This window comes from Bufo bufo, chromosome 9, assembly GCF_905171765.1.
Source record: "Bufo bufo chromosome 9, aBufBuf1.1, whole genome shotgun sequence".
NCBI classification, from domain to species: domain Eukaryota; kingdom Metazoa; phylum Chordata; class Amphibia; order Anura; family Bufonidae; genus Bufo; species Bufo bufo.
Window position 1 is genome coordinate 172,740,774 of NC_053397.1, and position 24,746 is coordinate 172,765,519.

At 43.6% G+C, this 24,746-nt stretch overlaps 1 protein-coding gene across 1 annotated transcript in view; it reads right to left on the reverse strand.

Moving 5' to 3' along the window:
• Positions 1-1,699: 1,699 nt before the first annotated feature.
• The window catches only part of LOC120978762 (wiskott-Aldrich syndrome protein-like), a 43,366-nt gene continuing 20,319 nt past the window's right edge, over positions 1,700-24,746 (reverse strand). Inside the window, exons 3-8 of the mRNA XM_040407093.1 lie at positions 23,538-23,670; positions 21,845-21,887; positions 6,468-6,618; positions 5,480-6,357; positions 2,974-3,073; positions 1,700-1,803 (exon numbers count right to left, since the gene is read on the reverse strand). Coding sequence (XP_040263027.1) covers positions 1,766-1,803; positions 2,974-3,073; positions 5,480-6,357; positions 6,468-6,606 — 1,155 coding nt within the window. The 5' untranslated portion in view covers positions 6,607-6,618; positions 21,845-21,887; positions 23,538-23,670 and the 3' untranslated portion in view covers positions 1,700-1,765. The remainder of the gene's footprint in view (positions 1,804-2,973; positions 3,074-5,479; positions 6,358-6,467; positions 6,619-21,844; positions 21,888-23,537; positions 23,671-24,746) is intronic.

Genomic DNA, 24,746 nt, shown 5'->3' on the forward strand with positions numbered 1-24,746 from the left:
TTAACACTATAGTAAATGGTTGTACCTCCATACAAAAAAGGTACTGGCGTCACGATTACAAGGGACATTGCCACTGGCACATTAATACAGACCACCAAGGGCACCTCGAACCCACATCTGGCCAGTGTCCCTTACACCAGAGTGTGCCCCAGAGAATCCTTGTGCCGTTCTTTTCACTTATGCGAGCCTGCCCAGGGACGACCTAACCGTGAGTAACCAGAACTGTATTTACCTCGGCCCACCTATTGCTCACACCATTAATTCCCCTGCAAGGTCTGGCATACCGCAGTAGGGCTAGAACAGGATTGTCACTGTGAGGACTACTACTCCCAACCACTCCATTTCACAGCTCTCCCATGGCTTATATGACTTTGCCTCCTCCAAAAATTGCGTAATGTGACTAAATCCAAGAAATTCTGCCATTTTGATTCCCTCAGTTGGGTTTTCAGTGTATGGGATAAACACTTATGCTAGTTTTCCTTTGGGGCAATTTTATCAAAACTAGCATAGTTACCTGTAGCAATCAGAATCCACTGTTCATTTTCCAAAGGAGCTCTGAAAACTGAAAAGGTGGGATCCAATTGGTTGCTATGGGCAACTAAGCCAGTTCTACTTGACACCAGTTTTGATCCATCTCCCCCAGTTTGAGCATGAGCCCATATTCTTCCAGCATTATGAATAGCCCTTATCTGCAGTGCTGATGCAGCACAACACCTCATGCAGCTGGCGCAGGTAGTAGGTCTGCTTCTGTATATCCGCCATGGTGTCGACTACCTGTACATTTATTGCTTATTGTTTTGAGGTGCTGGTCCAGATTAGATTTTTGCATTGTACATTTTAAAGGGTCCAACAGTAAAGAGGTTGCCATCTTTATTAACACTTTTTTAATAGCAATAGAAAAAACTTCCATGTTTACAACACGTAAAAGACAGTAAAAGTGCAACAAGTTATTTTACAGTACATAAGTCAGATGAGAGGGTTTCTGTCTCTAAATAAACCAATCACTGCCTGAATGGGAAGGTTAAATATAAGCAGCAGTTTTCTTCTGGCCGAGTCTCGTCATATTTGCCGGGTTGCGGCCTGATGTCCGCTAGTCCCCATTATACTTATTGCGGCTGGACCACGACATTCAAGCTTCCAGAACGCAGAGAGATCTGGCAGGCTAGATCTCTAGTTTTAATGTGAAACTAGTCCAAGCCATTTTCTCTAGGACCAACGCTGGGCTCACACCTGAGCTGGGCTCTGTATGCGCGATTTTATCAGGCGTTTACAGACACGGCTCCGGCAACAAGCAAAGCCCATTGTCGCACGTTCCTGGAAGTCTATGTACAGGAACGTGCAACCATACGCCCCAAAGAAGCTCCTGTACTTCTTGGGGCGTAGGGCGTTTTGCAGCGCGTTCGTACGCGCTGTAAAACGCTCAGGTGAGAACCATGCCCATAGGACATCATTGGTTCTTGCCTTTTGAGCGTTTTACAGCGCGTAGGAACGCGCTGTAAAATGTTCAGGTGTGAACCCAGTGTTAGTGTGGGCTGCGTCTGGTGCACTTTTCACTAGCACTGGCGATATTGATAGTGAAGTCATCTTCTACCATACGCACTCAGACAACCGGAGGAGAAATGTATCCTGCCCACTACCGAGCAACAGGAACTTGTCCCATCTGCCTGGCTTATGACTTACAGGATGTTTGCATGCAATTTAGGTTTTGTTTTTAATTTTTAACATCCCATTCAGGCAGTGATTGGTTTTATTCTACAGTAAAACCTTAGTCTTCCCATTCCTCTTCCTCCGCATCCTCTTCATCTGTAAATTAAAGAAAATGTAATATCATTAATCCAGTTAAGAGGAGCCATCCCACTAGATACTTGTGCAATACAGTAAACATTGCAGTTCTAGTATCAGTGGCGGTCCCAGCAGCCAGAGCCCATGGATCAGAGACATTTACGGCATATGCCACCAGGCAACCATAAATGTGGGTACTAGGAAAGCCACAAGGCAAATGCAAGTCAGTCCACCCAAGAATATGTAATGTACAGCTGCCAACTGACCAAAGTCTATAGAAAAGTGAATCCTGGTGAAAGTTTATTTGATCAGGATATCCGCTGTATGACGAGGCTTGCAGCTGTAAGTTGGAGAATAGCCAAGATTTGTTACTTCTATAGGTTGTGTAGACTTAAGGGTGTATTAGACACCCCGATCACACAGAATTGTTGGAAGAGAAGCATTCCCTCCCAGCAAATCGCTTGATGAGGAGACCGCTGCTATTACATGCGGCAATCTCAGCAACATGGGGAGGAGCCATCGCTATGCCATCATTCATCACCATGCCAGCAGCATATCCTAATCTCAAAGCCTGATGAACAAGTGTTTGCACGTTCATCGTGTAATCAGCGGTAGTATTAGACTGGCAGATGATTGCTACCGAACATTACTACGAACACTCATTAGCAGTCATAGGGCAGAGAATCTGTCTATCTAACATACCCTTTAGACTGTCTAGACCTTCACCAAATTAGTCACAGGGGCTCAGGCTGGAGGATAAATCTGGTGCAGGGACAGACACTTGTCTCTCTACCAACTTTTGGTTTGCTTACACAGGATTATGCTAGAATTGTGGTACAATTTTGGCACAAGATATTGCATCTTAGGCTACACCCCCTTGTTTAACAAGTTGAAAAACATGTATCAACCCCAACTGTGCCAAATTGCAGCACTTTCTAAATTCTAGGTGCAGAAAGATAATAGTCAGTGGTATAGCCGCTTACACCAACAAGGTTAAAGGTGTACCAGTCACATGCAGCAGAGTTACCATAGAAGTGAATGGGAGCTATGGAAACCACGTAGCACAACCCGCTCATCTGTTTACATAGCCCAAGCCACCTCTGGCCGCTGCATATGATGGCAGGAGATGGGAATACCACACTAATGAGGGCAAGCATTGGTCTTCTCATTATTTTGCAATAACTTCCATACCTGACGATTGTATAGCCTTGTGCCTTCTTTTTAGGACATCCATTAATGCTGTGACAAGATTAGAACATTCTGCATTTTCAACCTTCACAGTTTTTGTCACCTAAAAAAAGTGATAGAAACCCACATTAGAGAGGAAAAAAAAAAACAATAAAAACTTCGGCTCAATTTAAAGACAAAGGGGGTAATTTATCATAGACCGGTGTTTTATTCTGCTGGAGAATGTGCCTAATTTGTGGAGAGGAGCAGGCCTTGTCAAATTAGGTGCACCCTCTGGCAGTCCATGGACCTAGATTGAAGTCTGTAGCAGCTGAGATTTCATTCAGAAAACTGGCATATTAAAAAAAAAAAAAGTTCTGGGCCCACCCCCACCGGCAAAGGCATGGTAACAGGCTGCCAGAATAAAACTGACATGTCCGACATTTATTTCGGCAGCCTCTTTCCGTGCCTCTGGCGGAACTCTGCCCCCACCCCCATTATAGTCAGTGGGAACGGGGCGGCAGTCCGGGGGCACATGGTCACTAGCGGCAGGACGGATCCGGCAGGCTGTTCACCCAACGGAACAGCCTGCCGGAGGTCTGTGCCGCTGGTGTGAAAGTAGCCTAACAATGGAAGTCTACACCAAGTCCTTTCTGGCGTAGACTTCCGATTCTGGACATGGACCTGCTGAGAGTTGCCAAAATTAACCACACCTCCTAATATGTGCCATCTCACATCACCGCAGTCTAGATCAAGCCTGGTGTTGGAAATGCCTCTGTCTTCTCCATGGACTCATGAAAGCAGTTGCCTATTGCAAACAATCACAGCACAACTCATACCTCTGGAAAAATTAAACGATTGGTTGCTATAGTCATATACTTGACTTCTCCATGTGATCTGCTTCCTCATGTTTTTTAGAGGATCAATTTTTAGTTGCCCTAGTGGGGGTCATGTCATCTCAGACTTTGATGCCATATCACTAGGATATGCCACCCATGCCAGATAGGTGTGGGTTCTCAGTGATGGGACCCACACTTCTCTCCAGAACAAGCCCCTGAAAGTAAAGGCAAGCACACCATGCATGTGCAGTGTGCTCTCCATTAATTTATATGGGAATTCCGAATATAGCAGAGAATTTTGGAAGTCTCACAGAAAAGAATGGAGAGCACACTGCCCAAGAGTAGCCACCGCTCCATCCTTCTATGGGACGGCCAGAGATAGCCAAAGCTCTATTCAGACGGGGCAGATTTGTTCTTACTACAGCAACTCCTTCCCACCAAATCCCAAAAAGGCAAGTGTGATCGGCAACCAAATGGTCAATAGAGCAACAAAAGTGATTACTTCAAGAAATCTATTTTGTTAGCCTGGATTCATATATGCGCTGCTCCAGCGGAGGAACAGACTGGAGTTCACTGTATGTGGCAGATACCACCGCGCCACCACTATCCACTGTAATGGGATCCAGTCACTTTCCAGCATATATGCCAGCTTTCAGCTGGACAAAAAAAAAAAAAAAAGCTGCGTGTAGTATTTTTTTTGTCCAGCCAAGAGCCGGCATATGTGCCGGATACAGTAAATTCCAGCAGTCTGTTCTACCGCCGGAGTTCACAGTGCGCAGCCTTGCAAATTACCTTAGGAGGTGTCAGTGATTAATAGCATTCTCTGTGTAATTGTGTATACAGAGATAAACAGTCATCACTGATAAGTCCCCCCCCCCCCCCCCCTGCTCATGGGTGGTCCAGGCATGCTTCAGTTAGAAAAAGCAGAGTTATAAATTGAAGTTTTTCTGAATCTTTCCCCATAAAGCTATATAATCAATCTGCTCAGTTCCTCCTGCTCTAGGACATGCTGCCTGCACTGCATTTTGTGGTGACAGGTCCTCTTTAAAGGGAATCTGCCACCAGCCACCTCTCCAATTGTTTGCAAATACCGGTAGTTGTAGTTCATATGATTAAGGCACTGTTCTTTTGTGGATCCAAGGCTCCGTTCCGAAGTTATGATACTTTTAGTATGGAAGTTAGGCTTTTGGTGCAACGAGGGCATCATCATTGCTCTTGTTGCACCATAGCTCTGCTCCTTTCTGTGGTCAGCCCCTCCATGCTTTGTTGGATAGTGCCAGGCAGTAACAAGAGCAATGATGACAGTCAGTGCACCAAAGGCCAAATTTGTGTATTAACAAGATACAACTTAGGAACGGAGCCTTGGATCAACAAATGACAGTTTTAATCAGGTGAACCACAGCTATATGTATGTGCAAACAGCTGATTGGGAGGTTGCTGATGACAGATTCCCTTTGAGGTATTGTTACTAATATCGCAGAGCAGTATATTAGTATGGAATTGTTGCATCAGCTGTATTCCTTAATAGTGCACATGTCGAGGAATATGATCCAGCTATACTAGGTAGTACCCACTATAGATCACTGCCACTTTCCTCGTGACCCCCTTTTCCAGATACATGCTGCAGAGCTTGATAAATACAGTGCTCAGCCAGTGCCACTTATCAGTTCTCACCATTTGTGCACACTTACAGATTTCAGCTGGACGCCCTGCTTGATCTGGTCCAGGTACATAGCAGGATTAATCTGTTGCTCAGGTTCATTACTGGAAACCATGTTTTCTGGTACTTTGGATGCAGGGTTACTGTTTTTCTTGACTTCAGAAATGAACGGGAGCTCAGATCCATTGGACAGTGGCAGGGGAGGTGGTGGAGGCGGTGGAATAGCAGAAGAGACAAGCTCTGTGTTTAGCAGACATTCTTTGAGATCATAGGAGGTAATCATTTCTGAATTAGGTTTATCAAATAGTGGAAGAGGTGGAGATGATGGCACATCTCCAAATTTAATGGGCGGCTCAATGCATGGGATAGATGAAATTAAGTAGGCAGGTATGCAATTGATTTTATCTGAAGAGCCACTGAAACTAAGTGATTGAGGGGAGGAGGAGACCACATTTGTTGTAGAGTCAGCACAGGAATAGTCTGGTACGGGTTGTGGAAGAGGGCCAAAAGTTTCTGAAGGAAGGCTTTTTGCAACTGGAAGCAAAGGGGCTGGCATCTTCATGGGGTTTTTAGCAGAAAGGGATTGTGGAGGGAAAGATCCTTTCTTTGACTGATGAGACACAGAAAGGTTATCTGCTGGAGAAAAACTTTGCGACAACTCCTCCAAATATGGAGGAAGAGGCCTCATTGATGGGAAGTGGCTAGAAGGTGGAGGAGTTTCCATGGGTGGTGGCACTTTGCTTAGAGTTGGAGGGTAACATAATGGACTAGAACCATGTGCCAAAATTGCTGCAATTTTTGCAGCATGGGGAGAATCCTGTTCAAGACAGTTTTGCCTTTTTGTTGGGACCAAGCTGGAAGACGACAAAGAACGGAGTCTAGTATAGGTGCTTGGCTTTTCCACAGATGCTGAAAGAATGAAAACAGAGATAAACAGTGAATCTCCAATAAGAATAACCATGTCTATAAAGCCAAAATGCACGTTTTAGAGTCAGGTAAAAAAAACTGCTAGTACATACTCATTCTCCGAGTCTGCTTCCTCACAGCTTCCATGCCACCTGCCTTTTCTAGCACAGAAAATATTCGATGTGAGACTTCTGGGTCTTGAAGGTGTTCCTTTTTGACACCTGCCATGTTGAATAACTTCTTCAGGTCCATTTCTAAATTAGCCTGGAAAGGTCACAGTGGATAAAAAAAAATAAAAAAAATTAAAAAATATACAGGTTTAGATATAGAAGTCAGTTATGCTTCATACACAATCATGTGCTTTTTGGCTTGTAATACAGAAGGCAAAATATGGACCTGTACTGTGGACTCAGATCAGTGAAATGGAACCCCACTCAGATCAGATTTTCTCTAGATGTACTGAATTCAGTATGAAAACACAAATCTGCTGTGTTCTGAATTATGTTAAGTCTAAACAATAGAATATTTAAACACAGGAACGTGTGAACAGCTGTATTGATGAACACTGCCACCAGGTGCGCAACTAGAGGAAGCAGGAAAAGTGGCTACTACTGGACTTGAACCTCAGAAGGGGCCCACCCAGGAGGGTTGCATGGGAGGAGGGAGTTGCTGGTGGAGCCCATTCAAAAATTTGCTGTGGGGAACAGTCAGTTCTAATTACTCCACCAATTGCTTCTGTTATTAACGAAACACATGGTCCACAGATTCATGTTGGACTCGTAAGCACTCCATGCACCATATGTATCCATAAGGCTGGCCTGCAATATCTCCCCCCCCCCCTGCAAAAACACAGGAGAGCAATGCAACACATGGCAGCATTCACTTATTTAACCAAGATGCAACATGCTTGTGCATGGTTTGCAGCTACGCCATTGCTAGAGCCACTCTTTATGCAAGCAGGCTATAGATTATAGAAATCCATATGCCTTAGAAAAGATTTTAGAATTACTGTGGTGTAGGAGACAACTGTATAAGGACCCTTTTGATTTGACATTACCACATTTTAAATCATATTTGGCACATTCCATATGTTCCCTCTTGTGCCCCATGCAAAATGGTATGATCCATAGTGTCTAACCAATGGAGTTCTTCCACCCTCCCCTCACAGTGGATTTAAGTTGGGTACTCACCACTGTCTTTCCCCTCCTGATGGTCCTGGAGCAGCCTTATTCCACCGACCCTCCATTATGATGAACCTACTCTGTAGTACAATATGCAAATCACTTCATATCTCTATGCTACATGTCTTGTGTTCTGATGTGTGCTTTTGTTTTCTTCTTTTCAGCTGGCTATGAAGACATGGTTTTCTCATAACTGCTCAAGTTACAGCCAAGGTGGTCAATATGGAAGTGGGAAGCCTGTGGAATGGAAAGTGAACTTGCTCGCTGGAAGTCCAATGGCTGGAGTACAACATCCAAGAGATGCGGTTTCACAATATCTTAACCACCACAAGTACCTTACAGTTTATGAATAGCAACGTGACCAACCCCCGTCCAAAAGTTCTGTTTAATTTGATCCCGTAGTGACCAGCCTGTCCTTGCCCTTAATGACCACGAGATTCTCATTTTTTCATTGTTGCCTTCCAAGAAATATAACTTTTTTCTGTTTGAGGGACAAGTTGACGTTTTTAATTGCACCATTACGTATGGATTAACTTTTATTAGCTTTTTGGGAGGGAGATGGGAAAAACAGCAATACTGCCATAGAGTTTTTATGTTATAAATTTTGCGGCATTCATTTTTCAGTAATACCAAACCTAGTTTCTGTTTTACTACCCAAACTTCAAAAAAGCTAAATTTAGCCAACTAAGAGGCCATAGGCCTAACTAACTGGGACAAAGTCCTCAAAAATAAAAATACAGCCAAAAAATGGGATATCTTTAAAAACATCCTAAAATCTCATTGTGAGAGGTACATACCGTATGGGAATAAAAGGTTAAGGAACAAAAAGAAACCAATGTGGATAAACAGAACTGTAAAGAAAGCAATAAATGACAAAAAGAAAGCATATAAAACACTAAAACAGGAGGGTAGCACGGAAGCACTGAAAAACTATAAGGAAAAAAACAGAACATGTAAAAAACAAATAAAAGCGGCCAAACTAGAGACCGAGAGATTAATTGCCAAAGAGAGTAAAACTAACCCTAAAATGTTCTTCAATTATATAAATGTTAAAAAGTATAAATCTGAAGGTGTCGGCCCTTTAAAGAGTAATGAGGGGGGAGTCGCAGAGAGCGACGAGGAGAAAGCAAAGCTGTTAAATATTTTTTTCTCCGATGTATTCACTGAGGAAAATAAACTGTCAGATGAAATGCTGAATGCTGAAATAAATTCGCCATTAAAAGTGTCCTGTCTGACCCAGGAAGAAGTACAACAGCGACTTAAAAATATCAAAATAGACAAATCGCCAGGACCGGATGACATACACCCCCGTATCCTAAGGGAATTAAGTAATGTCATAGCCAGACCCTTATTTCTGATATTTGCGGACTCTGTACTGACAGGGATTGTCCCACAGGATTGGCGCATGGCAAATGTGGTGCCAATATTCAAAAAGGGTCCAAAAACAGAGCCTGGAAACTATAGGCCGGTAAGTTTAACATCTGTTGTGGGTAAACTGTTTGAAGGTTTTCTGAGAGATGCTATGTTAGAGCATCTTAACGGAAATAAGCAAATAATGCCATATCAGCATGGCTTCGTGAGGGATCGGTCATGTCAAACTAATTTAATCAGTTTCTATGAGGAGGTAAGTACTAGACTTGACAGCGGGGAATCAATGGATGTCGTATATCTGGACTTCTCCAAAGCATTTGACACTGTACCTCATAAAAGGTTAGTATATAAAATGAGAATGCTCGGACTCGGAGAAAACGTCTGTAAGTGGGTAAGTAACTGGCTCAATGATAGAAAACAGAGGGTGGTTATTAACGGTACATACTCAGATTGGGTCACTGTCACTAGTGGAGTACCTCAGGGGTCAGTATTGGGCCCTATTCTCTTCAATATATTTATTAATGATCTTGTAGAAGGCTTGCATAGTAAAATCAATTTTCGCAGATGACACTAAACTGTGTAAAGTAATTAACACTGAAGAGGACAGTATACTACTACAGAAGGATCTGGATAGATTGGAGGCTTGGGCAGATAAGTGGCAGATGAGGTTTAACACTGATAAATGTAAAGTTATGCACATGGGAAGGAATAATGCAAGTCACCCGTACATACTAAATGGTAAAACACTCGGTAACACTGACATGGAAAAGGATCTAGGAATTTTAATAAACAGCAAACTAAGCTGCAAAAAACAGTGTCAGGCAGCTGCTGCCAAGGCCAATAAGATAATGGGTTGCATCAAAAGGGGCATAGATGCCCGTGATGAGAACATATTCCTACTACTTTACAAATCACTGGTCAGACCACACATGGAGTACTGTGTACAGTTCTGGGCTCCTGTAAACAAGGCAGACATAGCAGAGCTGGAGAGGGTCCAGAGGAGGGCAACTAAAGTAATAAATGGAATGGGGCAACTACAGTACCCTGAAAGATTATCAAAATTAGGGTTATTCACGTTAGAAAAAAGACGACTGAGGGGAGATCTAATTACTATGTATAAATATATCAGGGGGCAGTACAGAGATCTATCCCATCATCTATTTATCCCCAGGACTGTGACTGACGAGGGGACATCCTCTGCGTTTGGAGGAAAGAAGGTTTGTACACAAACATAGAAAAGGGTTCTTTACGGTAAGAGCAGTGAGACTATGGAACTCTCTGCCTGAGGAGGTGGTGATGGTGAGTACAATAAAGGAATTCAAGAGGGGCCTGGATGTATTTCTGGAGTGTAATAATATTACAGGCTATAGATACTAGAGAGGGGTCGTTGATCCAGGGAGTTATTCTGATTGCCTGATTGGAGTCGGGAAGGAATTTTTATTCCCCTAAAGTGAGGAAAATTGGCTTCTACCTCACAGGGTTTTTTTTGCCTTCCTCTGGATCAACTTGTAGGATGACAGGCCGAACTGGATGGACAAATGTCTTTTTTCGGCCTTATGTACTATGTTACTATATGTTACATTTGCACAATAAAAACGTTTTTTTGCATCATCGCATCCCAAGACCCATAACCATTTTTCTTTCTACAGAGCTGCACGATGACTTGTAGTCTTCATTGGTATCATTTTGGAGTGTACAACTTTTTGATATCTTTTCATGGCAAATAAGCAGCAATTCAGATTATTTATTTTTTCATCAGAGTTCACTCTACAGGATAAGTGACAAGATCAGCGTGTAGTGCGGGCCATTGGACACACCAATATCAACTATGTGGAGATTTTTGAATTGTTTTATTTTATAACTTTTTTCTACCATTTAACAGTTTGTTATGTTTTTTCAGAAGTGTAACCAATTATATTTACTTATCCTAGTCATAATAGATATTCATTGCCTTTAAGAGCAATGTTGGCTTATATCCACTATTTTGTATGAATTTTTAATGTAAGCCGAAGTAGGTCCATGGGAAGATTACTGCGTTGGACATGGAGAAAATATATATATATATATATATATATATATATATATACACACACACACACATACACATACACATGTCAAAACAGCTTAAGCATGGGCTTTGTTAATGAGTATCTGTGAAGATGTGGTACAATTGGTGTAGCAGAGGAGGCATGGATATCTGAGAAAACAAAGTTTATTCATATTATTATCATCAGTCTTATAAGTCAACAATGTGGGAAACCTTCAAAAAGGAGTCTAAGAGTCTGTCTCCAATTGGTAAGAAGTGTCAAAATTAACCAGTTAGCTTTGATTTAAGCTTCCAAATACCAGGTGTGTGTACTGAAAATAAAGTCAGATTTACATAGTTACGGTAACTCTTTGGGGCATGATGCGTGCGAATTATACAACAGTGCCACACCAGTAGCAAAAGTGCATTCTGGGTAGTGTTATGACGTCACACCCCTTATCAATGTACACGCCTATCCGACAGTCATTGGAAAGTTCCAAACTAGGAAGGTGTGTTCATCTGATAAGTTTTTGGTTAAGAAACCACATACAAGGGAGAGAGAAAAAAAAAAAAAAAAAAAAAACACAAAGAAAGGGAGGTTCCAGGAAAAGATCTTTATCGGAAAAACTCTTGAGCAGACTTCCGAGACTCTGCACATCCATCACTTGACCCTTGGGTAATGTATATTTTGTTTTATGTAATATTGGTATAGATTAATTGGCTTCATACTTAGTCAAACCCCGCTTATTGCGGACGGATAGTGTTAGTACCACAACAGTATCAGCGGATTCAGTGAAGATGCATATCACTGAATACAAGATCTTATATGGATAACAAGAGAGCTTCTCTGCTGGGGATCTTTATATTCCCTAGTTTTATATCAAGCAGATAATTTATAAGTTTCATTGCAATACTACTTATACAATCTGAGGTTGGTCATAGACTCTGATCTTGGTGTTAAAGTTGTGTTCTGTTGGCACCATCTAGTGGCAGATTTTGGGTAATACAGTTTTCTTCTATCATTGGTTTTATACTCCTCGTTATTGATTGTATAATAAACCATTTAAATTTTTGTATAGACGCTTGTACTCTGTTTTACTGATTGTACAAAATAATTAGGTTCTCGATCAAACTCTGAGCTAGAAATATATATATATATATATATATATATATATATATATATATATATATATATATATATATATATATATAAAGAAATCAGGGCAGCACTCCTGGTGGTCGGGTGTGGGTGCCAGCGGCGATAAACACCTTACCAAGGTGTACAATATAGAATAAAGAAAGACACCGCAGCACATCCGTTTGGTGAAAAAAGTGGGACCCTTTATTCACCTGTGCGACGTTTCGGTCCGCTTACTGGGACCATTCTCAAGCAATGCAGATTGCTTGAGAATGGTCCCAGTAAGCGGACCGAAACGTCGCACAGGTGAATAAAGGGTCCCACTTTTTTCACCAAACGGATGTGCTGCGGTGTCTTTCTTTAATATATATATATATATATATATATATATATATATATATATATATTATACACACACACACACACACACACACACACACACCTCGCGGGTCTATATAATTTGCATAATTTTTCTTTTGATCCATTAGATTTTTTTATATAAAGCTTTTGCTTTATATACCCAACAAGTTCTACAAGGCGACTATAATAGATGATCTATTGATAGCTTATAAAATATTTTACACTATTCCAGTAAAGCAATGCATTTTTATTGTCCGTCCTACACTGACAAATCCTCAGCAGGCTGTGCCTGAGAGGTACAGCCTGCTGGGAAATGCTGGAAGCAGATCTGACCTTCACTAGGCCCCAGACTGCTTGCACCAACAGACACCCAGGAATCTCATTTGTGGGGTGCCCATGGGAGACACGAGTCCACTCTCTGTAACCACTTAAATGCTGCGCCATTGCCCACTGAATGTAAGGGATTAAATAGGCAGGAGCGCTGGTCTGGGCTGTTCGAGCAGCTGATATGTTACAGCTGTGTCCCCCAATCTCTGCAGCACAGGAAGCCAGTGGCAGTCCAGCCCATGCCCCTCTAGTGACTGCTGGAAAAAGGTGCATTAGTGGTCACCAAGGGGTTAAGGGGCATCATAGGGTGCCAAATGCTGTACTATTACAGTAGTTTTACATCCCAGCAGCCTGAGATTACAGCCTTCAAAAACATTTAGAATGGATATTGTTTAAAGGGATTCTGTCACCAGAATTAACCCTATTAAACTAGCGGATATTAGCGATGTGCTAATGTCAGCTGAACCTAACTAGTCTATTCCTACTTTTAGCTATGCCCCCGTAACTCCAGAAATATAACTATATATAATATGCTAATTAGCCTCTAGGAGAAAGGAGGGGGGCGTTGCCGCTGCTCCTAGAGGCTCCGTTCTCCCACCTCTGGCCACGCCCTGCTACACTAGATTGACAGGGCCAGGCAGCCTTCACCTCTAACTGCCGGCCCTGTCTGCCGGGTAAATCTCGCGCCTGCGCTGTCCCATTCAGTATTCAGCGCAGCGAGTAAAGGGCGCTCGCCGGCTTCCTCACTGCGCCTGCACCGAATAGTGAATGACGCAATATTTCCCTAGCGCAAAGGGCGCTAATGTCAGTTAGCTAAATTTGCACAGAACCCGAATTTCCTCACGCTTTGTGGTAACGAATCACATTTTTCCCTAAAATGGCTGCTGCACGCGTTAGGACATGGAGCAAGGAACTCTGGGAATGAGGGATCACCCACAATACCATGCATGCAGCCAATCAGCAGCCAGCCCTGTAATGTCACAGCCCTATAAATAGCCTCAGCCATCTTGGATTCTGCTATTTTCTAGTGTACTTAGCGCAGGGAGAAACGTCAGCAGGCACTAGGGACAGGGGTAGAAAAGACTTTAAAACTTATTTTGCTGTATAGAAGTTCAGGGAAAGGATAGGGAGGAATCATTCCACAGTATTGAAGCAGAACAGGGTTCAGTAGGGGAGGTTACAGCCTTGGAAATAGGAACAATCCTATTACACCTTGCTGCACTGACTGGGGATCCAAATTGCCATTATACAGCTCTGTAATTCCAGCAAAGCGTTCTTGTTATTGGGGTGCAAGTGCTGTTTGATACAGCCATTAACAGGGTTTATTACAACAAATATTTCTAAGTCTCATTTGTCCTTGTGCGGAGCAGTTATATGTTCTAAAGCATTTTTTTTTTGCATATATTAGTGGCAAAAAAAATAAAATAGCCATTCAGCGGTGAAGTTCCATTGCACTACAGCCATTTATGGGGTTTATTAATAGGATAGATACGCATGTCCTATTAGCCATTCTGCGGTGAATTCTGATTGTTATATTTATTTTTTTGGGGTGTATTAATAGGAAACAATACATCTCAGTCAGTCTGCAGTGAACAGACATGGTTATACAGACATTGTTGGGGTGTATCAATGGTAAAAATAAGTATGTATTATTAGCAGTTCTGCTGTGAATTTACATGGTCATTCTTTGGGGAAATTTGTCTGCGATACAGCCTTTTTGAGAAAATTGGTCGATAGCTGTAACTACGGTCAAGGATAATATATGTCCTTTACAGCCCATTGGGTAAATATGGTTCCTGCCCAGCCACACCAGCAACTTCGCCTCCACATTCTCACGCCGTTGGTCCTGCAACAAATGTTTGCCTCTGCCTCCTCATCCTCCAGTGTCCTCAGCCTCCACTGCAGGGACATTTCACATTGCTCCTCCAGCATACCACATGTGCAGGGCACGGCAGTGTTACGCTGTTTTACACCTAGTTTGCCTGGGCGAACAGAGTCACACAGGGGAGGAACTGCTCCGTGTCCTTCATCAAGAAATCAAATCCTGCCTTTCTCTACGACAACTCAAAATCGGAACCATGGTGACCGACAACGAAGAACATGGTGCCAGCGCTGAGTCAAGGAGGGCTGAGCCATGCATGGCACAAGTGTTCAATCTGGTTGTCAAGCGGTTCCTGAAGTCTCCCACCCATCAGCAAGACATCCTAAAAATGGGCAGGAAACTTTACATGCACTTCAGCCACTCGTACACCACAAAGCACAGCCTCCTTGAGCTGCAGAACGGCATCCCCCCAACATAGGCGGATATGAGACTTTTACACCCGTTGTAATTCCACCTTCCATATGTTGGACTGACTGTACGAACAGAGAAAGGCCATAAAGGATTTCCTGATGATCCAAGTGAACAGGAGTACTCCCCTGTGTAACTTCGATGTCAGCCAGTGGCAGCTCATGCATGACACCTGCCATTTGCTCAAGCCCTTTGAGGAGGCCACGTTATTTGTCAGTCGCTAGGACTATGGGATGAACAACATCATTCCACTGCTTCATGTCCTGGAACAGATGCTGCTAAATCTGGCTGGTCAGGGGATTGGAGATGTGGCACCTAGATCTCACAGCCACATAAGCCCTGTGGGGGCTGAAATGGAGGAGAGGAGGAACAGGAGCGGAGGAACAGGAGCAGCCAGAGGAGCTACAGGGCAATGAGGAAGATGGGGCAGAGGACCCAGATACACCATGGCAGTATGCAGTGGAGATTGAGGCAGGGAGTCTGAGTCACTAGCACAAATGGCCCGATGCATGCTCACTTGTGTAGTAACAGCTGAATTGTGAGTATTTGGCAGAGGGATGACTTCTGGCTCTCCACCTTGTTGGACCCTTGCTACCGGTCCAAAATGTTTTTTTTTTGTTTGTTTTTTTACACCAGCCGAAAGGGAGGACAAACTGAACTACTATAGAGACATCCTATGTAGTCATTTGGCTGCTGCCTATATGCACCATCATCCATCCTCTCGCAGGTCTGAACGGGGGGGGGGGGGGAAAGGGGGGCCCTCTGCGCTCACGTTCCTCTGCCATGGCGGCTGTGGCAGGGTGGGGCAGGAGCAGTTCGAGCTCCATCAACAGCAACTTTAGTCTAGAGTTGCTGATGAGCAGATTTCTTCACCGGCCTAGTGAAGAAACTACTCACCAGCTAGACCTGGAGCAGAACCTGAACCAGCAGGTGGTGGCATACTTGGACAGTACCCTGCCACCCCACATTGAAGATCCGCTGGACTACTGGGCAGCCAAACTGGATTTGTGGCCACAACTAGCAGAGTTTGCCCTGGAAAAGCTGTCCTGCCCGGCCAGTGGTGTGGCATCAGAGAGGGTGTTCAGTGCGGTGTGGGCCATAGTTACCCCAAGAAGAACTCGCCTGTCCACCCAAGATGTTGAGAGACTGACCTTTCTCAGGATGAATCAGGCGTGGATCAGCCAGGATTTCCATCTGATGCATCAGACTAGATCATCCATGGTGCCACACCAAAACTGACGAGACCGGTTTCTTCTGGCTACCTGCCTCAGCTACTATTCTTTCACCCAGCATCTTCAGCTGGTACTGTATTGCCACCCACCTCACCACTGTCACCGGGTAACTCTGTGGTCTCCTGATGCCGCCGCCACCTCCAGACTGTCATTGCGCCCCCCTGTGGCCTCCTCCTGATGCTGCTGCCGCCACCTCCAGACTGTCATTGTGCCACTCTGGTCTCCTCATGCTGCTTTGACCTCACCACTATGTCACAGGGCCACTTTGTGGACTTCACATGGTGTTCCCACCCTCCCCACTTCATGACTGAGCCACTATTTTGCCTTTTGGCCTGGCTGACATGATTTATTTGACCCGTTTTCTGATCTGTCAATGTAACAGCTGTAAGGCCTGCATGACATGGTCCCTATTTTGCATCAGAATTGGCTTATGATTTGGTAGCCAAAAGCAGGAGTGGGTACAAAACGCAAAAGACATGCAAATATTCCATTCACGTGTCATCTTTTTGGATCCACTCCTGTTTTTTTGGCTTTAACAATACTGATGGATTACGGACCAAATGCTGACCGAGTGAAGGCAGATGCTCCACAGACAGGATCTTTTTTGGGGGCTTATTGTTCAGTTGGATCAGAGGAAGGGCAAAATAATCAGTGATGTCAAAACAAGCTTACTGCCGACACCCGCTCCACTCTGTCGGGGGGCTCTACTTATAGAAGCGTTTAATAGAACAGGTTGTGTAGAAATCTATGTGGAATCCGCTGACGGTGTAAAAGGAGTGCGCTTCTTCTTGACGCCAACATCGACCTGTAAGGCTGAATTTGACACGAGTTATTTGGTCAGTTTTAGCCCCTGTAATTGCCTAAATAAGTGAAGTGTGCAGCGATTCTAAAAGAGAAGCCCGTCATCTAGATGTCATACCAACTCACAGAATTGTTTCACTACCACAGCAGACTCCATATGCGTGTTACTGCAAGGCACAGTGTTCTACACCCCTACAGGCTCTCTGCAGCCAGGAAATAGCCGTTTGCCACGAATAAATCCAGACCAAAACAAATTTTTGTGGAAAACTCGGCGAACCGCTGAATAGAATGAGAAATCCGCTCATCTCTAGTGATCACTAATGCCATCAATCGTCCCCATACTGACTAGTTGTTTGCTGGCAGCAGATTGCGATCAGACAGCAAGATCTGCCGCATGCTTAGAAATACGGATTGCCTGATTAATGAGCATTTGCTCATTCATTGGGTAATCAGCAGCAGTATTACACTGCCAGATCGCCAACAAGCATTCCTAGAAAACAAATAGTTACCAATGATCTGGCCGACAATTGGCCAATGTAATACTGGCTTTAGAATGGCAGATAGACAGTCTCTATGTCAGACTGCCACTGCAGCCAGAGAGCCCATTGTGGGGAATTAGAATATAACACATTACATTAAGCAATGCTCTTCTGTGGGCATCTTCCTATAGGCCTATCACAAAAACAAGTGAGCCGTCATACTATCATCAAGAGGAGTACTCTTCAGATAATTCCCTTCCCTCACAGCAGCAGTAAACAGGATTACCCATCTGTATTGGACGTCTAATCATTTGTGCTGACAATATTTTGTATTATCCTTAGCGCTGTACTAAGAAAAAATAAATAAATATTGATTTCTATGGATATGGAGTAAAAAAAAAAAAAAATTAAAATTTCTGATGGAAGGTTACCTTTAACCACCTCAGCCCCCAGTGCTTAAACACCCTGAAAGACCAGGCCACTTTTTACACTTCTGACCTACACTACTTTCACCGTTTATTGCTCGGTCATGCAACTTACCACCCAAATGAATTTTACCTCCTTTTCTTCTCACTAATAGAGCTTTCATTTGGTGGTATTTCATTGCTGCTGACATTTTTACTTTTTTTTGTTATTAATCGAAATTTAACGATTTTTTTGCAAAAAAAAGAAATTTTTCTCTTTCAGTTGTAAAATATTGCAAAAAAAAACAACGAGATCCATATATAAATTTTGCTCTAAATTTATTGTTCTACATGTCTTTGATAAAAAAAAAAAAAATGTTTGGGTAAAAGTCATAGCGTTTACAAACTATGGTACAAAAATGTGAATTTCCGCTTTTTGAAGCAGCTCTGACTTTCTGAGCACCTGTCATGTTTCCTGAGGTTCTACAATGGCCAGACAGTACAAACACCCCACAAATGACCCCATTTCGGAAAGTACACACCCTAAGGTATTCGCTGATGGGCATAGTGAGTTCATAGAACTTTTTATTTTTTGTCACAAGTTAGTGGAAAATGATGATTTTTTTTTTTTTTTTTCTTACAAAGTCTCATATTCCACTAACTTGTGACAAAAAATAAAAACTTCTATGAACTCACTATGCCCATCACGAAATACCTTGGGGTCTCTTCTTTCCAAAATGGGGTCACTTGTGGGGTAGTTATACTGCCCTGGCATTCTAGGGGCCCAAATGTGTGGTAAGGAGTTTGAAATCAAATTCTGTAAAAACTGACCAGTGAAATCCGAAAGGTGCTCTTTGGAATATGGGCCCCTTTGCCCACCTAGGCTGCAAAAAAGTGTCACACATCTGGTATCTCCGTACTCAGGAGAAGTTGAGGAATGTGTTTTGGGGTGTCTTTTTACATATACCCATGCTGGGTGAGAGAAATATCTTGGTCAAATGCCAACTTTGTATAAAAAAAAAATGGGAAAAGTTGTCTTTTGCCAATATATTTCTCTCACCCAGCATGGGTATATGTAAAATGACACCCCAAAACACATTCCCCAACTTCTCCTGAGTACGGCGATACCAGATGTGTGACACTTTTTTGCAGCCTAGGTGGGCAAAGGGGCCCATATTCCAAAGAGAACCTTTCGGATTTCACTGGTCAGTTTTTACAGAATTTGATTTCAAACTCCTTACCACACATTTGGGCCCCTAGAATGCCAGGGCAGTATAACTACCCCACAAGTGACCCCATTTTGGAAAGAAGAGACCCCAAGGTATTCGCTGATGGGCATAGTGAGTTCATGGAAGTTTTTATTTTTTGTCACAAGTTAGTGGAATATGAGACTTTGTATGAAAAAAAAATAAAATAAAAATCATCATTTTCCACTAACTTGTGACAAAATTAAAAATTCTAGGAACTCGCCATGCCCCTCACGGAATACCTTGGGGTGTCTTCTTTCCAAAATGGGGTCACTTGTGGGGAAGTTATACTGCCCTGGCATTTTCCAGGGGCCCTAATGTGTGGTAAGTAGGTAAATGACCTGTGAAATCCAAAAGGTGCTCTTTGGAATATGGGCCCCTTTGCCCACCTAGGCTGCAAAAAAGTGTCACACATCTGGTATCTCCGTACTCAGGAGAAGTTGGGGAATGTGTTTTGGGGTGTCATTTTACATATACCCATGCTGGGTGAGAGAAATATCTTGGCAAAAGACAACTTTTCCCATTTTTTTATACAAAGTTGGCATTTGACCAAGATATTTATCTCACCCAGCATGGGTATATGTAAAATGACACCCCAAAACACATTGCCCAACTTCTCCAGAGTACGGCGATACCAGATGTGTGACACTTTTTTGCAGCCTAGGTGGGCAAAGGTGCCCAAATTCCTTTTAGGAGGGTATTTTTAGACATTTGGATACCAGACTTCTTCTCACGCTTTGGGGCCCCTAGAATGCCAGGGCAGTATAAATACCCCACATGTGACCCCATTTTGGAAAGAAGACACCCCAAGGTATTCAATGAGGGGCATGGCGAGTTCATAGAATTTTTTTTTTTTTTTGGGACAAGTTAGCGGAAATTGATATTTTTTATTTTTTTCTCACAAGGTCTCCCGTTCCGCTAACTTGGGACAAAAATTTCAATCTTTCATGGACTCAATATGCCCCTCACGGAATACCTGGGGGTGTCTTCTTTCCGAAATGGGGTCACATGTGGGGTATTTATACTGCCCTGGCATTCTAGGGGCCCTAAAGCGTGAGAAGAAGTCTGGAATATAAATGTCTAAAAAATTTTACGCATTTGGATTCCGTGAGGGGTATGGTGAGTTCATGTGAGATTTTAGTTTTTGACACAAGTTAGTGGAATATGAGACTTTGTAAGAAAAAAAAAAATAATAATTCCGCTAACTTGGGCCAAAAAAAATGTCTGAATGGAGCCTTACAGGGGGGTGATCAATGACAGGGGGGTGATGAATGACAGGGGGGGGGGGGGTGATCAATGACAGGGGGGGTGATCAGAGAGTCTATATGGGGTGATCACCCCCCTGTCATTGATCACCCCCCTGTAAGGCTCCATTCAGATGTCCGTATGTGTTTTGCGGATCTGATCCATCTATCAGTGGATCCGTAAAAATGATGCGGACATCTGAAATGGAGCTTTACAGGGGGTTGATCAATGACAGGGGTGTAATCAATGACAGGGGGGTGATCAGGGAGTCTATATGGGGTGATCACCACAGTCATTGATCAAGCCCCTGTAAGGCTTCATTCAGACGTCCGTATGCGTTTTGCGGATCCGATCCATCTATCAGTGGATCCGTAAAAATCATGCGGACATCTGAATGGAGCTTTACAGGGGGTTGATCAATGACAGGGGGGTGATCAGGGAGTCTATATGGGGTGATCAGGGGCTAATAAGTGACGGGGGGGGGGGGGGGGGGGGGGTGTAGTGTAGTGGTGCTTGGTGCTACTTTACTGAGCTACCTGTGTCCTCTGGTGGTCGATCCAAACAAAGGGGACCACCAGAGGACCAGGTAGCAGGTATATTAGACGCTGTTATCAAAACAGCGTCTAATATACTTGTTAGGGGTTAAAAAAAAAACACATCTCCAGCCTGCCAGCGAACGATCGCTCTCTTACCTTCCGTTCCTGTGAGCGCGCACGCCTGTGTGCGCGCGTTCACAGGAAATCTCGTGTCTCGCGAGATGACGCGTAGATGCGTGATTGTGCGCAGCGCTGCCACCTCCGGAACGCGATCCTGCGTTAGGCGGTCCGGAGGTGGTTAAAAAGAAATGTGAAAACAAAACATTTTATCAATTACAAAATTAGCCAATATTGTTTCATAGAAACATTGCTTAAGGGCTCATGCACATGAGCTTGCAGTCCGCAATTCGGGCACAGGGCGCACATGCTCATGTGCGTGAACCCTAATGCTGGGTTTGCCGAGTCTACATAGACATTGCAACAGAACAGTTCATTCAAATGCATTCCTGCCGTCTCTCCCACAGATCTGCAACTTTGAATAAGGACCAGCCTTCTTTCTGAACCTTGAAATTTTAGTTTGAAAGAAAACAGGATGCCTCATGCACACGGTCGTGCCCGTATTGCGGCCCACAGACAGCATTCACTTGGAGATACGGTGCGGAACGGAGGCACGGATCAGACACAATGCACGGGCACTGACCGTGTGGACAGCAATCTGCAGGACAGGCTTAACGTTTTGTGGTACTCTCACCGCAGGATAATAACCTAGGTTCTGGATCACCCAAAACATACCCACTGTGCAGACAATGCAATCCAGCCATTACAAGCTTAAACAAATATAAGTAGGACTTACATCAAAACTTGGCACCGCACTAAATCCCACGTGAGTAACATGTCTGGGGGGAGAAGGAGAAAAAAAACAAATCAGTTTCTGGTCTTTCTAGATAATTAACTAGCATTTAGTCTTTTTTTTTTTTTTTTTTTTTTTTAGATAACTGACCATCTTTTTACTGCATTTTTTTTATAGCAGCCAGATTTTAATGAAGTGCGCCAAGAGTAAGAATTTGCAAGACCAATAAACAGATCCCAACAGTTTTTTTTTTTTTTTTTTTTATCTGGTATGTTACAGTACCGCTTTTCTAGCTACATCAGTTGTCACCCAAGATGTTGGTGGTTTAAAGAGGACCTGTCACCAAATCGATATATTTTTGATAGATTTGTGGGAAAAGATTCCGTAAAGCCTGTACTTTATACATTTATATCTCTGCTTTTTCCCCCTCCTGTGAGCAGCTATTGGTACAGGAGGGAGGGGTTATCAGTGATTGACAGCATTGTGTGTACAGGTGTGCATAAGACACAGCCGTCAGTCAGGATATCCCCTCCCTCCTGTACTGAACTCTTCATAGGGCTGCAGATGTAAGTGTAAAAATTACAAGTTTTACTGAAACTTTTCCCACAAAAATATATAAAATCAATCTGCTCAGCTCCTCCTGCGCTATAACATGGCGCTTTCAGACTGCATTGCATTTTTTGGCGACAGGTCCTCTTTAAAGGGGTTGTCCAGGTCCAGTGGGGCAGCACTACGGCCAGTGATGGGCAATAGGCATTTCCTGCATGTTGAGATTGGCGGGGACAGTGTCAGAACAAAGATTGCAGTGATTAGACAGCACCAATCTTCAACCACGCAGCCATTGTGTCCTGCTAGAAAATCCCCTTTAAAAGAGACTTGAATTGTTCAATACTCAAGGAAACATTATTTCCTCCCCTATGTGTTAAATCTTGAAGGGGATGTCCCAGCTGGACATTTATGACATACCAATAGGATAGGCTATAGTTGTCCAAGGGGTGCGGGTCCCATCTCAAAAAAAAAAAAAAACTGAGCGCCAATGTGAATGAAGACCACACCGTGCATGCACTCCGAGTCCAGATAAGAATACCCCTTTGGCCGAATGCACGCGGCCGTGAGCGGTCCGTGGTATCCAGGCCTGGCATCCTGCTGAGGGCAGGAGCGCACGGCGTCATTGGTTGCTATGACGCCGTGCGCTTCATGCCGCCGCACTACAGTAATACACTTGTATGATCTACACCAGTGTATTACTGTAGTGCGGCGGCATGAAGCGCACGGCGTCATAGCAACCAATGACGCCGTGCGCTCCTGCCCTCAGCAGGATGCCAGGCCGGGATACCACGGACCGCTCACGGCCATGTGCATTTGGCCTTTAAGTGTTGATACCAGAAGGCAACATCTAGATATGTTAGAGCACCATGAGGCTAGGGCTACACGGCAATGTGTGCAACTTGACAGCTGTAAAATCGCAGGCGAGTCGCATGTCTTGCGTGACTTACATTAAAGTCAATGGAGTAAAAGTTGTGCACGACTTGTGACAAAATCCCATCAGGTGTGGATTTTTTGAAGCATTTGCTTTAGCAATGTATCACACTGCAGCACCACTGCCGTTCATTAGAGCAAGTGTCGCAACTTTCTTGTTGCTCAACAGGTCACATTTAGCCCTAGCCTTACAACTGGAGGGCAAGCCTTCACTTACTTGAAGTTAGTTGGCGTGCCAATGTCGGATTTGTTCACCTTTCCTCTTAGACCTCGCTTTGTAAGGGACTCCTTTGGGGTGTAATAAACAGACCCGCTATCAGCTCTCTCCTCAGACGCTTGAAATATTGAGCCTGTGCAAGGGCAAAAAATCCATTACTGTGCGCAAATAAACACTTAAAGGGGTTGTCTCCCTTCAGCAAACGGCATTTATCATGCAGAGAAAGTTACTACAAGGCACTTACTAATGTATTGTGATTCTCCATATTGTTTCCTTTACTGGCTTCAGTCATTTTTCCATCACATTATACACTGCTCGTATCCAGGAGTTACAGCTACGAGGTGGCTGGGAAGAATGCTGCTGCGCATGCGTGCCTGTGTGGACTCCCATGGTCCCGGCAACCAGAGAAGCTATCACTTTTTCCTATAGTGTGCAAGCCCGACCACCACTACTGGATTGCAGGGTGGTCATAACCCCTGGATAGGAGCAGTGTATAATGTGATGGAAAAATGAATCCGGCCAGCAAAGGAGCCAATATGGACAATCACAATACATTAGTAAGTGCCTTGTATTAACCTCCTCTACATGATAAATGGCATTTGCTGAAGTGAGACAACCCCTCAGGAAATATTTTTGTACCCCAAGGCCACCGCCACACAGGAGCGGATGAATGCACATAAGATCCGCATGACTCTCCATGTGTTCCTGTAGCATATCCGACCAAAATGTCCAGATGCGGATTTGATGCGGTTTTGCTGCAGATCTCACCCCATTGAAAAGGATGAAATCCGCAGCTAAAACTGCAAATATAATTACCATACTGTAGACTTGGAAATCCACACAGCAGGTCAATTTCTGCACAGAAGAGAAAAAAAAATAAAAAAATTGGTGTAATCTCATACAGGTACTGTACTAGGCGGTGGTTTTCCTACACTGGAATCCACAGGGAAAAACTGCACGTATTCTGCAGTGTGTGCAGGTGTCCTATGGAGGAAGATGAAGACTGGAATTTCACACACTAGGCTTAATAAATAGTGAGTCTTTCCTCAGCACGCAAAATATGGAGCATATTTTGACAGCTTGTGCGCAAAACTTTTTATTTTTAAAAACCAGCATGTGGGAGAACAAAAAAATAAAAGTAAAAACTTAGGGTCCATTCACACGTCTGTATGTGTTTTGCGGATCCGCAAAAAACACAGACACCGGAAA